Source organism: Toxorhynchites rutilus, chromosome 1 (assembly GCF_029784135.1).
Source record: "Toxorhynchites rutilus septentrionalis strain SRP chromosome 1, ASM2978413v1, whole genome shotgun sequence".
Taxonomy (NCBI): Eukaryota; Metazoa; Arthropoda; class Insecta; order Diptera; family Culicidae; genus Toxorhynchites; species Toxorhynchites rutilus.
This window is the reverse complement of record NC_073744.1, coordinates 89,713,609-89,728,904: the sequence shown is the minus strand read 5'-3', so window position 1 is coordinate 89,728,904 and position 15,296 is coordinate 89,713,609. Positions and strand designations below refer to the sequence as shown.

The 15,296-nt window shown below is 37.8% G+C and overlaps 2 protein-coding genes across 6 annotated transcripts in view; one reads left to right on the top strand and one right to left on the bottom strand.

Moving 5' to 3' along the window:
- The window catches only part of LOC129768744 (isocitrate dehydrogenase [NADP], mitochondrial-like), a 22,746-nt gene extending 17,522 nt beyond the window's left edge, over positions 1-5,224 (top strand). The window contains exons 2-5 of the mRNA XM_055770599.1: positions 3,688-3,800; positions 3,860-4,443; positions 4,509-4,760; positions 4,821-5,224. Coding sequence (XP_055626574.1) covers positions 3,688-3,800; positions 3,860-4,443; positions 4,509-4,760; positions 4,821-5,109 — 1,238 coding nt within the window. The 3' untranslated portion in view covers positions 5,110-5,224. The remainder of the gene's footprint in view (positions 1-3,687; positions 3,801-3,859; positions 4,444-4,508; positions 4,761-4,820) is intronic.
- Positions 1-15,296, bottom strand: part of LOC129768750 (uncharacterized) — a 25,935-nt gene extending 10,639 nt beyond the window's left edge. For 2 of the 5 annotated variants that reach the window (XM_055770612.1, XM_055770632.1), the window contains exon 1: positions 15,209-15,262. The gene's annotated coding sequence lies outside the window, so the exon portion shown is untranslated. Of the gene's footprint in view, positions 1-11,597; positions 12,483-12,733; positions 12,805-12,864; positions 12,964-13,493; positions 15,142-15,208 lie in introns of those variants that run through there. The other 3 variants (XM_055770620.1, XR_008741733.1, XM_055770627.1) reach the window with 3 other exon arrangements.

The following is a 15,296-nucleotide window of genomic DNA, read 5'->3' as shown; positions in this document are numbered from 1 at the left end:
TACATATGTAAATATTACAATCCTGTCCATATTCGCCCCACTATATGTCCATGCGGGTAATCATCGAAAAAATGTTCTGCTTTTCGGTCTGTTTTAATTTTAGTAAAAACATTGAAAAACATTCGGCCGATTAATTCGAAAAACAATATATTGAAATGCAAGAAACTGCATTTAAGTTTGGAGAAACGTGAGTTTCGAAAGATATGATTAAAGTTCTTCTTAATATGTCCGTATTTCCCCACCTTCCCTACTTATAAAAACAAAAAACATGTTGGCGTGTTTAAGTTATTGTTACCTAAACAAAACCCCAACAGAATGTAAACGATACTAAAGTGCTATCGCCGGCCACAGAGATACTATGCACACGTAACCACAGTGGTGTCGCCGGCAGTCAGCCGCTAGTTTTCGTGCCTAACCACTGTGGTGTCCCCGGACGCCAAAGTGTTAATAAGATAGGAATACCCTTACGCCTAAATGGCTTCTTGTAATATACAACATAAGATGAAAATGTACACGAATAAATTCGGCTCTGCTATAGCTGAATTGCTAAATGAACCTAATAAACAGATGAGATAAAGAACGTTGTTTAAAAGCGTTTCCAGGCAAAGGTAATGTACAAGATGTGGAGAATAAATTCTGTAGCCTAAAGATAAAATTACTTTGTAAGGAAATCACAATTTTAAAAAACGATCATGTGCAGGGTTGGTGGACAAAAATTGGATGGCTAAAAAGAATTGACGGTTTGTTCGCCTCTTCGGCGCTTCGATGTATTGTTTGTAGCGTTCTCACTATGCCTCATTCTTCAGCAACTGTCGAGCGATTTTTTGACGTAGAACTACGTTTTTCATTAAGGGTGCCAAATCAGAAAACAGGTCACGTTTTTATGAAATAAAGTTAACGTTGATAATTATTTTTGCCGCGACGATTTACATACCAAATGAATCGGAAATTCCCTAAGATTTGTTTGATATGCTATACATTACAATCCCCTGACGTGTAAATGGTTAAAATTCATGAAAAGTATAAGCGTTTCCATTTTCTCATAAACTTGTTCTGTCCATTTGTGTGCCTCCCCGAACAGAGCTGTCAATAACGGGCAACTTATCGATAAGCAACGAAGGGGAAATCGCAAGATATAAAGTCTCCTTGAACAAAGGAAAGAAGAAGAACGAAGGGGAATATTTTCTTAGAGTATGTGGATCTCGCTAGGGCAAGCTTTCAGTATCGTTCTCGATACGAATCAATGAACATCGCTTGTTCTTCCATCGATATACGGATATTTGTATGAGTATGTGTGTGCTTCATAACCGGTACGTAAAAATAGTGACTCTTCGCTACGCTGAAACAGAGATTACTGGTTGTTGAGATTAAGAGAAATAGTTTATTTCGTTTATTTAGTCAACAAGAAAGTAAATGTCGTTCTGGAATTTTGTATGTGATTTGGTTTCGTTTGCCAGTAGAAAAACTTTTTCCACTAAGGATAACAGTTGCGCTTATCTCGAGCATGAGAAAGTAGTGCAATTTTTTCGAGGCCAGTAATATCAACAGAAGCGTTTCTTTTGAGAATAGCGCAAAATGATGAGAAGTGTTTATATTTCTAGTAGCTTCAAGCCACCAATGTATGGCTTTGTATGCATGCTATGGCGAACGATTGGTTTACGTTGTACAAACGGTGCCTAAAGGTGCGATTCCACTGAGAAATTACAAAATAAAATGTAGCATGGTATTTGATACTTGCAAGTATTGTCATTGTTGTTGTTTCCAAGCGGTGTCAAAGATATATTGACGTAGTTATGAGATGTGGAATAATGGTCCTGATGCAACAAGTATATAATCGCTTGTAGCCGAGTATATGTCAATTGCGAAAAAGGCCACCGGAATAGCGTTCGAGGTAAATTTTCAATGCATTGACATGAAACAAATTGTGACATACGATCAGCTAGTGAATTGTTCTGCGAGGGCAAGAATTAATCATCAATCAGGACGATCAAACCATTCTACTAAACAGTTATTTCTAAAATTTCACAGCATAATGTCCGAAGTTATAAACAAGCGACTTATATAAAACAACAGCGTAGTTCTACGTCAACAATGCGGTTGTATCTTGGACACAACCCCCTATATTTTTTTCTGAATATAATCAGAACAAAAATAAGCTTCGAATTCCGCTCAGCAGTAATACGATGAAGCTATTTTGAGGTCAAAAGATTTGATTAAACATCGTGGCGGCAGCTCGAAAATTTTTATAAATGATAGTATGCAGTCTAGATACGGAAAAACGATGTATGATCATCATCAAACACAAGAATTACTTGCAAAAGTAAATGTAGTAATGAGTATTTTTTATGCTAAAAAAAATTTGTCGTCAGCGAATATTTTCGATGGTACAGATTTTTGGAAGAAAAAGTACAGATGAGAAAGATTTTCAACCCCTCTGGAACAGATTTAAATGTGGCAACACTGGCTGCGACGATTCCCGGTGCAGCCCCACCGGCGTTAACAGGTTTGGCGACCTTGCCACCCAGGGGTAACCGAGGAAACGTAGTGAGGTTCGTTCATCAGAATTGGTCATGTTTTTGACGTAGAACTACATCTTTCAGGAAGGGTGCCAAATCAGAAAACAGGTAAAGTTTTTATGAAATAAAGTTAACGTTAATAACTATTTTCACTGTGAACGAATTCTCATGATTTGCATACCAATCGAATCGAACATTCTATAAGATTTGTTTGATATGCTATACATTACAATTCGGTAATCTTTAAACGGTTTAAATTCATGAAAACTGGAAGAATTTCCTTTTTCTCATATATTTATTCTGCCGATTTGTGTGCTAACCCTACTCGTATTTCGAATGCTCATAACTCAAACATTGCTTAATAGATCGAAAAGATGTTTGCATCAATTGACAAGAAATGTTTCTCCGCGTCTATCACGATTAATAAAAAGTTATTTTTCATAGAGATGAACAATTGAGTAACTGTAAAATGTCCAGCATTATCTAAACACCCTAACTGCCATGTTTTAATTGGCCCTATTTACGGTTTCCTCAACACAGAATTCAAAATCGATGTACCTGTGGAAATCCGCTTTGCAAATAAACATGCAAGTCGGGGGTATTTATGTTCCCGCCGAGCTGTGTTTTCCTAACACGGACTTCGGAATCATTGTGTCTGAGGGAACCCGCTTTGCAAATATACATGCAAGTCGGGGGTATTTTTCCCCACTGAGCTGTGTTTCCCTAACACGAACTTCAAAATTAATGGGTCTGGGGAATCCACTTTGCAAATACAGGTAAGGGAGTATTTTTTGGTGTTAAGTACTTTTGTACTCGCTTATCGTTGTGCAGACCGGAATATGTTTCCATAAAACGTACTTTTATACCGAGAAGCCTGGGAAAATCGTCATTTCAGATACTAGAGGTGAATGAACTTTCGCGGTTCGAGAACTACGTTAACATGAGATGTGCAATAATTTCAGAGGGAAATGTAAAATACAATGATCGTTTTACAATTTTTCCGTTCACATATTTTGGTTGTCCTAGGCGTCATACCAAACGTAAAAGGGCGTTCATCAAAAAGCCTCGTGTATTTGTTTTATATACCACCCATCTCACGATCGAATCCTGAAAAAACAATTTAACGCTGGAATAAGTATGTGAATAATAACATCATCTTTTTATTGCCCAGGCTCCGATGCACGAATTCAAGCTGTCAAACCGGTCGTTGAAATGGACGGTGATGAAATGACCAGAATTATCTGGCAGTTTATCAAGGAAAAGCTTATTTTTCCCTACGTTAAGGTATTGTCGTACATGAATACTATACTGTTATACTTTTCACAAAATAACACCATCCAAAGGTCGAGTGTCTGTATTATGACCTGGGATTGCCCTACAGGGATCAAACTAACGATCAGGTTACAATCGATGCCGCCCATGCTGTGGCGAAGCACAACGTTGGCATAAAATGTGCTACCATTACTCCGGACGAACAACGCGTGGAGGAATTCAAGCTCAAGAAGATGTGGCTCAGCCCCAATGGGACAATTCGTAACATCCTGGGTGGAACTGTATTCCGCGAACCGATATTGTGTAGTAATATTCCACGCTTGGTGCCCGGTTGGACCAAACCAATTATTATTGGTCGTCACGCTCATGGTGATCAGTACAAAGCGCTGGATTTTGTAGTGTCTAAACCGGGAACTGTTAAGCTTGTTTACACTGCTGATGATGGTACTGTTCAAGAGTATGATCTTTACAAGTATAAAGCTGGCGGTGTAGCCATGGGTATGTACAATACCGACGAGTCAATTACGGCGTTCGCTCATTCATCTTTCCAAGTTGCGTTGAGCAAAAAGTGGCCTTTGTATCTTTCTACAAAAAATACTATTTTGAAGCGTTACGACGGTCGTTTCAAGGATATCTTCCAGGAAATTTATGAAAAGTATTGCTTCTCTCTCCCACATATGTATTGCATTTTACACATCTCTTGTGTTTAATTTATTCCAGAGATTATAAAAAACAATTCGACGAAGCTAACATTTGGTACGAACATCGTCTCATTGACGACATGGTAGCACAGGCGCTTAAGTCTGACGGAGAATTTGTATGGTCCTGCAAAAACTACGATGGCGACGTTCAGTCAGATATTGTTGCCCAAGGCTATGGATCGCTTGGTCTAATGACTTCCGTTCTGATGTGCCCTGATGGAAAAACCATTGAATCTGAAGCAGCGCACGGTACCGTTACTCGCCATTACAGGTAGAATTTATTGTTTACAGATAAAATTATCTTACATTCTTTGGTTTATCATTTTTTTAGAGAACATCAAAAAGGGCGACCTACATCAACCAATCCGATCGCATCCATCTTCGCGTGGACGCGTGGTCTAGAACATCGAGCTAAACTAGATAATACCCCTGACCTGGGACGTTTCTCCAATGCTCTGGAAAGAGCTTGCATTGAATGTGTGGAATCTGGAAAAATGACCAAGGATCTGGCAATTTGTATTCATGGTGCTAAAAATACTAAAGAAGGCATGTATTTAAACACTCAAGACTTCCTGGAAGCGATTTCCGAGCAACTGGAACGTTCGTGGAAGAAGAAGTAAATCGAGCACTATCACCTATAAAACAATTTCAAAGTAATAGTGGCGCAAAGTTTAAATGAAATGAGAGTACCATTCTGAATACCACAATAAAACTAAAACAATTCTTAAACAACAACATTGATCTAGGCCTTTGGTTGGTCAATGTTTTATTTATGTATGTATAGTACTCCATCTGAAAATCGGTTCCTGCACTAGCCCGACCCGAATATCATTCACGTTCTAAGACTGATTGGGGGGATTGGGGCTGATTGGGATCATCAGTCAAAATGTGCATCTCATCGTCGATAGCTGGAATCAGGGAAACGGATTTGAAAGAAACTTATCGATTGTTAGAGCGCTACCTTGCGGGATTCAATCTAAGGGTGGGTTTATACTAGTGATATATTCATGTGAAGAAATATGATGAGATTTATAGAAATCGCATCAACCGTTTACACTAGCGTGAATTTCTATAATGAATATATTCATATTTTCGGTGAATGTATTCACCTGAAGTAGAACTGCATCCAACTTTAGTGATTTTTCACCAGTGAGAAATTCACAAGCGTTTACATATGCTGAATTTATTCAAGTTATATATACCTCGAATAAGTGTATCATATTTATTCTCATCCGTTTACACCTATTTTCACGTGAATAAATCCATCTATAGCTATAGATCTCGCAATGTAATGTTTTTTTTTTCACGCATAGCTAGCGCACGAAGAAAGACGTGTACATTTAATAGCGATCATATCAGAACCCTCCTTCTGGAACAATCGCATTACTGAGTTGTTACGCCCCATCAGAGCCAAATCCCGTTAGTCGTTTCGTGTAATCGATTTTATCTTTGACAAAAATGACAAGTTTGGCTCAATAATGCATTTCGATGGACCAGCATGGTTTCATGTCCAAGCGCTCAACGACTACCAATTTAGTACAGTTCACTTCCTACATCATCCGTGAAATTGACCAAGGCCATCAAGTAGATACTATATATACAGACCTCTCTGCAACATTCGATAAAATGAATCACGACATTGCTTTGGCTAAGTATGACAGGTTAGGTGTTCAGAACGACCTGCTTGCTTGGCTTTCTTCTTATTTGACTGGTCGAAGCATGTCTGTCAAAATTGCGGACTATGTTGCTCCTTCCTTCCCCGTGACATCTGGCGAGATGGATTCAAGGCAGCCATCTAGGGCCATTCCTATTTCTGCTGTATGGTTAGACTCTCCACCCCCCCTTCTCTAAGGGAGGGGGGGGGGATTTGTCTACCATACAAATGAAACACAAACTTCTGCATAACTCGAAAGCTAATCAAGCACAATTTGAGATGTGAGGGTTTTTGGGTATGAGAAGTGTTTCTATAATGGTATGACACCCCTCCCACCTCTGGAATGGAGAGGGGGTCCCATAAAAATATTACACATATTTCAACCAAAAATATTCCAACCAAACATGACAATTGAAAATGTTCGGAAAACTCTGAAGGAAAAAGGGAAAATTCGGAAAATCAAATTCCCATATGTTCTACAATCACACAGTGACAAGTGCTGTTACTCCATTTGATGTTTGCGCTAGCAAAATTGATGTTTGTTCGAAACTGGAAATGGATTTAAATGTCATGAAACGCACTGCTATATCTTCTTCTATCTATATCAAAAAAATGATTTGCCGGATGCGTTGATAAGAGCAGAACTCGAGGAAGGAATTGTCCGATTTGAAGCTGTTTTGACGTAGGACTACGTCTAACCGGAAGATATAGGGGGTGAAATGGAAATCTAGGCACTGAACAAGTAGGATAAAATGCAAGATTTGGAACGTTATAACTCAAGCATTTCTCAATAGATCGCAAAGGTTTTTGCATCAATTGATAGGAAATATATCTACGCATCTATCATAACGAATAACATTTCATTTTTCTCGAGATAAATAATTGAATAATTGTGAAATATGCACTATGCACTATGTGCCCATTTTTGATTGGTCCATTTTGTGCTCCTCAAATCGTACCGACCAAAACGGGCAACCAGAGCAGCAGCGAAAAAGAATGAAGCACGATTGGAAAGGAAAAAGAAAAAAATGAACGAAACATTGGTCGCAGTCTCACACATGCGTAATTCTCGAGCCAGCCAGTCAGCTTAAAAGTCCCCGCTCCGCTGCCGTAACGATCATTCTTTGTGTGGACACCGACTGGACAACATCGTTGCTGGACGAGCTGGACGGTGAGGGATCGAGTGCCTTTCTCAAGGCAAGAGGGTGGAGGTGGTAGCGCTGGAGTAAATAGAGTAGAGTTTTCAAAGGGCCTTTCTCAAGGCTAGAGACGAATGAACTGCAAAAGTTTAAAGTCTCTATAATACAAGACCTTCCTTCCTTCCTTCCGTAACGATCATTCTCATTAAACCTTCCAAAAAAGAGTTTAGGAAATCCAGTTCAATGCGTTCTAAAACAATATCCAAAATAATAATAAAACACAAATTGATTTTTTCATAATTTGTTTGCCAGGATATGATGAGTATGTGAATTTGGCAGTTGTTCTGAGCTTATTGATTTTCACCAATTCTTAAATTGCATCTAGATTGAAAGTACAGTATTTACACTTATCTCGACGTTTAGCTAATTGGACGGACCTGTAATGCGACATATTTAGTTGGACATTTTTGTAAACATAGAATTCGGGGTCCAAATTATGACCCCACATTGAAAGTTGACACTGTACCACTGTCATCGCAAATGTTCAATTACAGGTTAAAATTACCTCCAATCCGATACTGAGTGGTGGTAATGCGACGTGCCATTGAATGTAATTTACTGTAAAATATGTCACAAGCTGGATGGGAAGAAATTTTCCAACTGTGAAAGCTGTGGCGAGTGGCAAATGCAATCGCTAAACAGAAAGGTTTAGCCGAACAAGATGGGGATATCGAGTGATAACAAAACAATAAACTCTTTAAATTGAAGATAATTTTGTGATCCTGAAAAGGACCCCTTTTAGCCTGCATGTGAATCCAACGAGCGAACAAATCGTAATGAATGTATTTTTTGCCATCGCTCCTTTTTAACGCTCATTCGTTCGTCTCGTTGGACTCGCCCCTCTGGCTGAGTCTGCCGATTTGTCTATATCCTGTGAGTGTGTACCGCTAGAGTATAAAACACGCGGACCCCAAAAAAATATCTTATTTTCTTTCAAACCGTAAACCCGTGTGGTTGTACGGCATCGGCATCGTTGACGTAACAAAGGAGGACAAGTTAAGGGAAAGGCAAAGTCTCACTCGAACCGTGCAGGTCTCCAGTTCCCTGTTGGTCGCATTCACTGATTGCTCCGCAAGGGTAACTAGGCCGAACGGATTGGTGCCGGAGCACCAGTATACCTAACAGCGATTATAGATTTTTGGCCGTTGGAGTGCTCGAGTTGGCTTGCAAAGCAGCTCACGACAATCAGAAAACCCGCATCAAGAACAGAGCAGCTTCGGTTCGGCGCTCATCAAGGCAATAATTAGTTTCAGTGAGTGGCAAAGTGTTTCTCCGGCACGTCGCATTAAATGTAATTTACTGAACAACATGTCACAAGCTGGATAGGAAGAAATTTTCCAACTGTGAGAGCTGTGGCGAGTGGCAAACACAATAGCTAAACAGGAAGGTTTAACCGAACAAGATGGGAATATCGAGTGATAACAAAAACACAACACCAAAGGTTCTTTTCAGAACCATCAACATATTCATAAAGAGTAAACAGTAAACTAATCCATTTTTCAGGTAGATAGGTAGGTATTCACGTAGGAGAAGAAAATAAAACAATATATTTAAAATATATATTTAACAAAAGCTGTCCCCTTTGTATAGTCCTACGTCACTCCGGTTATGTCCCCGACATTACCCACCCGTCTTTTTATTCTATCATATTTTCTGTATAAAACATTTATTCCATGTAACGGAGAAACATGTTATTTGCAAGTGGTTGAAAAATTTTGAATGAGAATTGTGTCTGAAAATAATCTGACATTAAAATGATGAGTTTTGTTTGAAATACTAGGAATTTTATAGTTATAGCATAGTTCAACGGGGTTCCAATAGAAGATCAACCAATGAACAGTTCTGCGATTGGACCATGAACTTGCTCATAGTATGAAAACGTGAATGTTTGAAGGTATTGATAACAAAAAACAAATTTTGGACGGGATGAAATTTGCCGGGTCAGCTAGTAGCAGTATAAAAAACATCTTTTGCAGCTAAAGCTTCCTTATCCATTATTCTGAGCACTAGGGCCAGGTTTTATGGCTACTTAAGGTGGCCGTACACTGTTTGCCCGGAGGTCAAATATTTGATATTTTTTGACAGATAAGGTTTGATTTGATATTTGTACAAACACTATTTTGTTTGCCACTCTTCAATTTTAAACAGTAGTAAACAATATCAAACACCGAACATGGAAAAAAATCAACTGAAATATCCAAGGTAACCTAACCATGTACCGACAGGTTCGAAGAACAGACTGAAAAAATATTTTAGGCATCCAATAATTGAATATTTGCTTGTCGTGTTTTGTGTAGAATATATTTGATCAGTACACGTTGACCAAATTTTATCTGTCAAATGACTCTTCTTCATTATCTGGCTTCGGTCAAACAGTGTATGAGCACCCTTAGATCGGTAGATTCATCTTCTATAGTAGCAGAGTCAGTGTTTCTCATGCGCTCTACTACAGTAATTTACATTTTATGCGACATGTCGAGGCACCACTCAGTGTCGCACTGGAGGCGATTTTGACCTGTAATTTCTGGTGTCATCTGGAAAAATAAAATTTTGGCAGAGAAGTACAAATATCGCCGGCGTGAATTGTTTTTGTTTCGATTTTCCAAATTTCCTTTGCTTCCCCCTTGAAAGATTTACGAAGATCAAAAAAACCAAACTTTGGGCACTTTGAGACACCCCTAAATCGTATCCGATTGAGCAGAAACCTTGCACAGATCATTCTTTTTGGCCAATGAACAAAATGTACATGGTCGGTTTTTGAAATTCGATGATGATTTTTTCCCATACATCCATTGCCACCCTAAGAAGCTGTTTTCGTTCTGCCAAATTGGATTTAAAAATATCTGCAAATTCTGTATTTTTGCTGAATTTTACAGATGTAATTCTGTATATACAGATTCTGTATCTGAAATTTAGCGAAAAATCTGTAAAATGCAGAATATTCTGTATATGTGGCATCCATGGTTCCAATGGACTATCTTTATACACCCCAGAGGTTATAGTGTACATATTTTGAACCGATTCAGTATCTGGGCCTGATTCAACGCGTCGAATATTAAAATGTTGACAAAAGGCTTTTTTGTCGTAATCACTAACCAATTGTTTTCGATCCTCCGAAATGATTTTGCTTTTGAATTTTGTATCAGGAAAAACCGGTGTGTGTGACATCAGAGAAACTGCTGACTGCTTGCTGGTTGGAGCAATAATTTGTATTGAAAATCACGAACGACTCATTTGTAGCCAATAACTTATTAACGGACGGGGTTAATTTGCAATATCTCTCCACAGTGTCCGTAGGAACGAAAGCTGCATTTGCAGTTCGAGCAATTGTTTTACACATGCCTTATTCGCAGTGCTATATAAAAATTATCCCTCATGACTCCACTCGTTACTCGGTATAGGAAGCATTAACAGCATAAATTTACAGAACAAATGTGTGGAAAAATGGGTATGCTTCCAATTTTATAAATTTAAACCATTTTTGAATTAGGGAATCTTAGAGAATTTCCAACTCAATTGGCATGCAAATCGTTGTTCGTTCATTTGTCAACATCCAAACAATCTATTCCATAAAGATTTTGCATGTTTTTTCGATCTGGCACCCATTTCATATTGCAAATTGTGAGCAAATATTTTCAGAAAAGGAACACAAATTTCTAGACTCTAAGAAATTCGTGAAGTTTACTTTTTTGCTTTTTTGATTATTTGGATTATAAAAGACATGGTATAAATGCTATGACAATTGTCAAACAGAACTTTGATCTGAATTTTACAAAAATGTCCAATTAAAGGTGTCGCATTACAGGTGTGTCAAATTAGTTAAATGTCGCATCAAATGTACATTACTGTATATTCTAATGGGCACCTTACACGATCAACCGGATTGACAATAAGTGTCTTCAATATCGTGACAGCTAGGCTTTCAACATCTGATCTAACCTCAATCAATATTTTTCCACCTTACACGGTCAATATCGCCCTCAACCCGAGACAACGAAAATATCCGCGATGGCTAGTGGCGACATTCGAGTTTGGGATCCAAACTATTCTCTGTCAGATTAGAAGGCTAAAAGGCAATTTTCATTTGGTAAAATTTGAATGAAAATATCTACTTGGTATTATTTAATTAGTTGAAGCGCGTAGTCCTAACCTTAACTTAACCTACTTCCTCTGAATTTTCAGATATTCCTCCTAAAATGTATTATTATAATAAAACGTCAATTTCAGACATAATTTTTGTATGGGATTTTCTCACCACTTGCAGAAAAAAAGTGATTTGCATTCACATAGAATACTAATTTGATTCGTAAAAGTTAATTTTCATTCATAATTTACACTTTAGAATTCGGTTTTTCTTCTCAAAAATACATCATAATACTCGTTTCACAAATACAGACTGTTCCTTTCAGTTTCAGAGATGCCAGATTATTTTAGTTTGCGAAAATATATGCAAGTTATTTTATCTGCAAGCAAATGTTTTTATTCCATAAATGAGACTATGACAGTAGAACCCCGATTATCCGCGAGCGGGTGATCCGCCCTGCGGATTATTCGTGACTGCGAGTTCCATAGTAAATCAATAGGCCTTTCCGGAATTTGTTAGTGCCCATGCTCTTTTGTTGTGGTCATGGCTTTTACATTATTTAGCCACTGGTGTACACGACCTTATAGATGGATAGTTGATTGATTTTTGTATTGATAGAACATAGTTTTTATGTTGAAACATCTCTTTTCGTGTTTGCATTTTTTTGTCCTTTAATGGGTCATCGGGATATTCGTTAATCGCGGTGAGTTTGCCCGACTATTCCGCGGATAATCGGGATTCTACTGTAGCTTGAATTAACACATGATGTTTTTTCATCTGTGATTTTCCCAGATCTTCTCATTCTCCAAATTTTATAGCGGAGTGTGAAGAAACACACAACCCGCTCACTAGCGCAAAGAATGACCGAGTTCAACGTTAAAAAATTCCTAAAACGTTGTTAAGTTTCATCCACTCTCTCACCATCACATTGTCAGTTTACTTTGAAGTTTTGATTTGTATCGTGAAAAGTACCGTATTTTGCTATTCAAAGTATCGGTTTTCCAAACCAAAAGCTTCCATTTATGATTCCTACAATTTCAGTAGTTTATAAATTTTAATTGCAATCGCAAAAAAGACTAACAAAAATTAAATGTGCGCTTGCATATCTGGCAACTCAGTCTGGAAGTCCGTGAGGTAAAACGTCAACATCATGCATCTATATGAAATGTCACGATATTGATGCTCGAAAATCAGAAAATCCGGATTTCTGCGTCGTCGGCCATGTTCAGCTGTCATTATGCTCTCAAACGTCATCATATTGTCAATAAAGTTGACCGTGTAAGGTCCGCTTAAGCACAATGATGTACCTCTAACTGGATATACCGAGGCACCGCTCAGTGTTGCATTAGAGGCGATTGTGACCTGTAATTGGACATATCTACAAACGCAACACAATACGAGTTAAAACAGGAAAATCATTGGAAATCTAACAAATAACCATTAGAAAAGAGTCCAAGATATATAATCGCCCAAGCGTCCGTTGTAGCACGGCAGTGGAACTTCATACAAATCACTCGTTGAAAAGTGTCTCCTTTTTCACCGCTTGTTTACATCGACGAATATATTTTTTTCCACTATGTTTCGTAGGAGAGTGTATGCATATTGACAGATTTCTACTACGAGGTGTTTAATGAAGGATGAAAGGTGGGAATGTTTATGTTTATATATGATTTATCGTATGATTTAATTTAATGCATAAAAGTTGTCAACAAAAGTGGAGTTAAGCTCATTTTTAAATTTGAACAAATATTGATAAGAGATTCCCAGCAATTCTTGATGTTTATTGCGTGATTTGGTTACTGTATAAGTTGTTCGAAACGAAGGTTTAGTGTAATGTAATTTTATTTTGAGGATTATATTCACAAACATACAAGTATGATTAATATAAATTGCATGTATATGATGCACCTAGCATGCAAACGTGGAGTCGATATACATACATCCTAGAAAAAAATAAATCGTATAATTATTGTTTATATTACATCATATACCCCATATACATATATATGGCCTCCAATTTCATATGCATATGCCAGTTATACATATCATACAAGGAATGTGTCTTGGATGTATGTATATCGCCTCCAATTTTAGATTTTTGACGTAGGACTACGTCTTACATTAAGGGTGCCAAATCAGAAGACAGGTCACGTTTTTATGAAATAAAGTTAACGTTAATAACAATTTTTGCTACGAACAGATTTAAACGATTTGCATACCAATCGAATTGGAAATTTTCTAAGATTTGTTTGACTTTGATTACAATCCCATAGTCTGTATATGGTTTAAATTGATGAAAATTGGAAGCATTCCTATTTTCCCATACATTTGTTCTGTCCATTTGTCTGCTTTCCCGAACAGAGCTGTCGATAACGGGTAACTTATACAGCCGCTAGAATAGAAACAACGAAGGGGGATAGCGAAAAGAGAATATTTGCGAAGTAAACTCCACCCTTGCATAGTAAGTAAGCTGTCGCTAGCGTACAAGTATTGCATCCCCTCTGAAGAAAATTCTCAGAATCTTTCTGTGCCCGAAGCAACAAAGGTCGCTTATTCTGCTCGTTTTGTGTTTTATGTTTCCCCTCGAGCTGTGAACGCTAGCGAATATTTCACTTGAAGTGCATCTGGCATTTCACTTAACACAACTATCCGAGTCATGGCAAAGCAGGCGAAAAAAGAGAAGAGTGCAAAAGATTATAGGTCGCTTCTAAACATCAGTGTTTGGTTTTGTGTGTGTTGCTTGTTTTCATTGCTCGAAACTTAGAACTTGTTCATTTCCTGTACATGTGAATTGCACACCTTCGATACTTTTAGTTGTCATTCGTATTTGGTCTCGTGCGCATCGGCTCTGTCCTCCTAGCTTTGTTGACGGTTTTGACCGAGAGTCGAGAAACGATTTTTCATAAACGGTGATTCTCGCGATGTTTCATTTTTAGCACTGCAATTGTGTGCATCTGTTAGACGCGTGTGTGATGCTTGTTGAATGGCGATGCACTTCTTCTTCTTATTCTTCTTTTGAATTATAGAGACTTGAAACTCAGAGAGTTCATTCGTCTTTGATGGCGATGCACGGAAGATGCCTCTCATTGATATTCAGTGCAATGCGTGCATTGATATAAAGAAACAAGTTGCGACATATGACCAATTAGTGCATTGTTCTCGCAAAGGCAAAAAAGGATCGTTGCTTCTCGAAATGATTCTACAAAACTACGCAAGCCATTAAACCTTTTCAGAGTCCCCGGAACTTTTTACTAGAGAGTTATTTATGAAATTTCGACGTAGTCGCAAATAATATTCGAAATGATAAACCATCAAATTTCAAAAGAAAAATGATTGCGTAGTCCTACGTTCTAAGCGGTCGTGTCTTGGATACAACCCCTCGAATTGGCCCGAAGGAAGTTTTAAACTGTTAAAATATGAATGAAATTTCTTACTTCATGTTATTTGATTACTTGAAACATGTAGTACTGAACATTATTTAACCATTTCTATATAAACTTAGCGATATTTCCACTAAAGCACAATAAATACTGACGCATGACGTATCCGATTGCAACTCTTTCGTATCATATGTAAGAGCTTTAATTACCCTAGAATCATATTTCAGATAGCCGTACGAGATATCTGCGGCTTGATAATACAAACAACCGGAGCTCAATTCCCATCGGAGCAATTTTATAACCGTCGCCACCACTCATATCAAACATTTATATCCCTAAAAGTCAATTGATTAATTCCTATTTGTACAAACATAAATGTTTATAAAGGTTCTATATACATACAAAAATGGTGATTCCCCGGACTGAACATTTTACTTTAATATATTCCGCCAGCTTTTATGTCAGTGATGAACCGTATATTCGTATGACA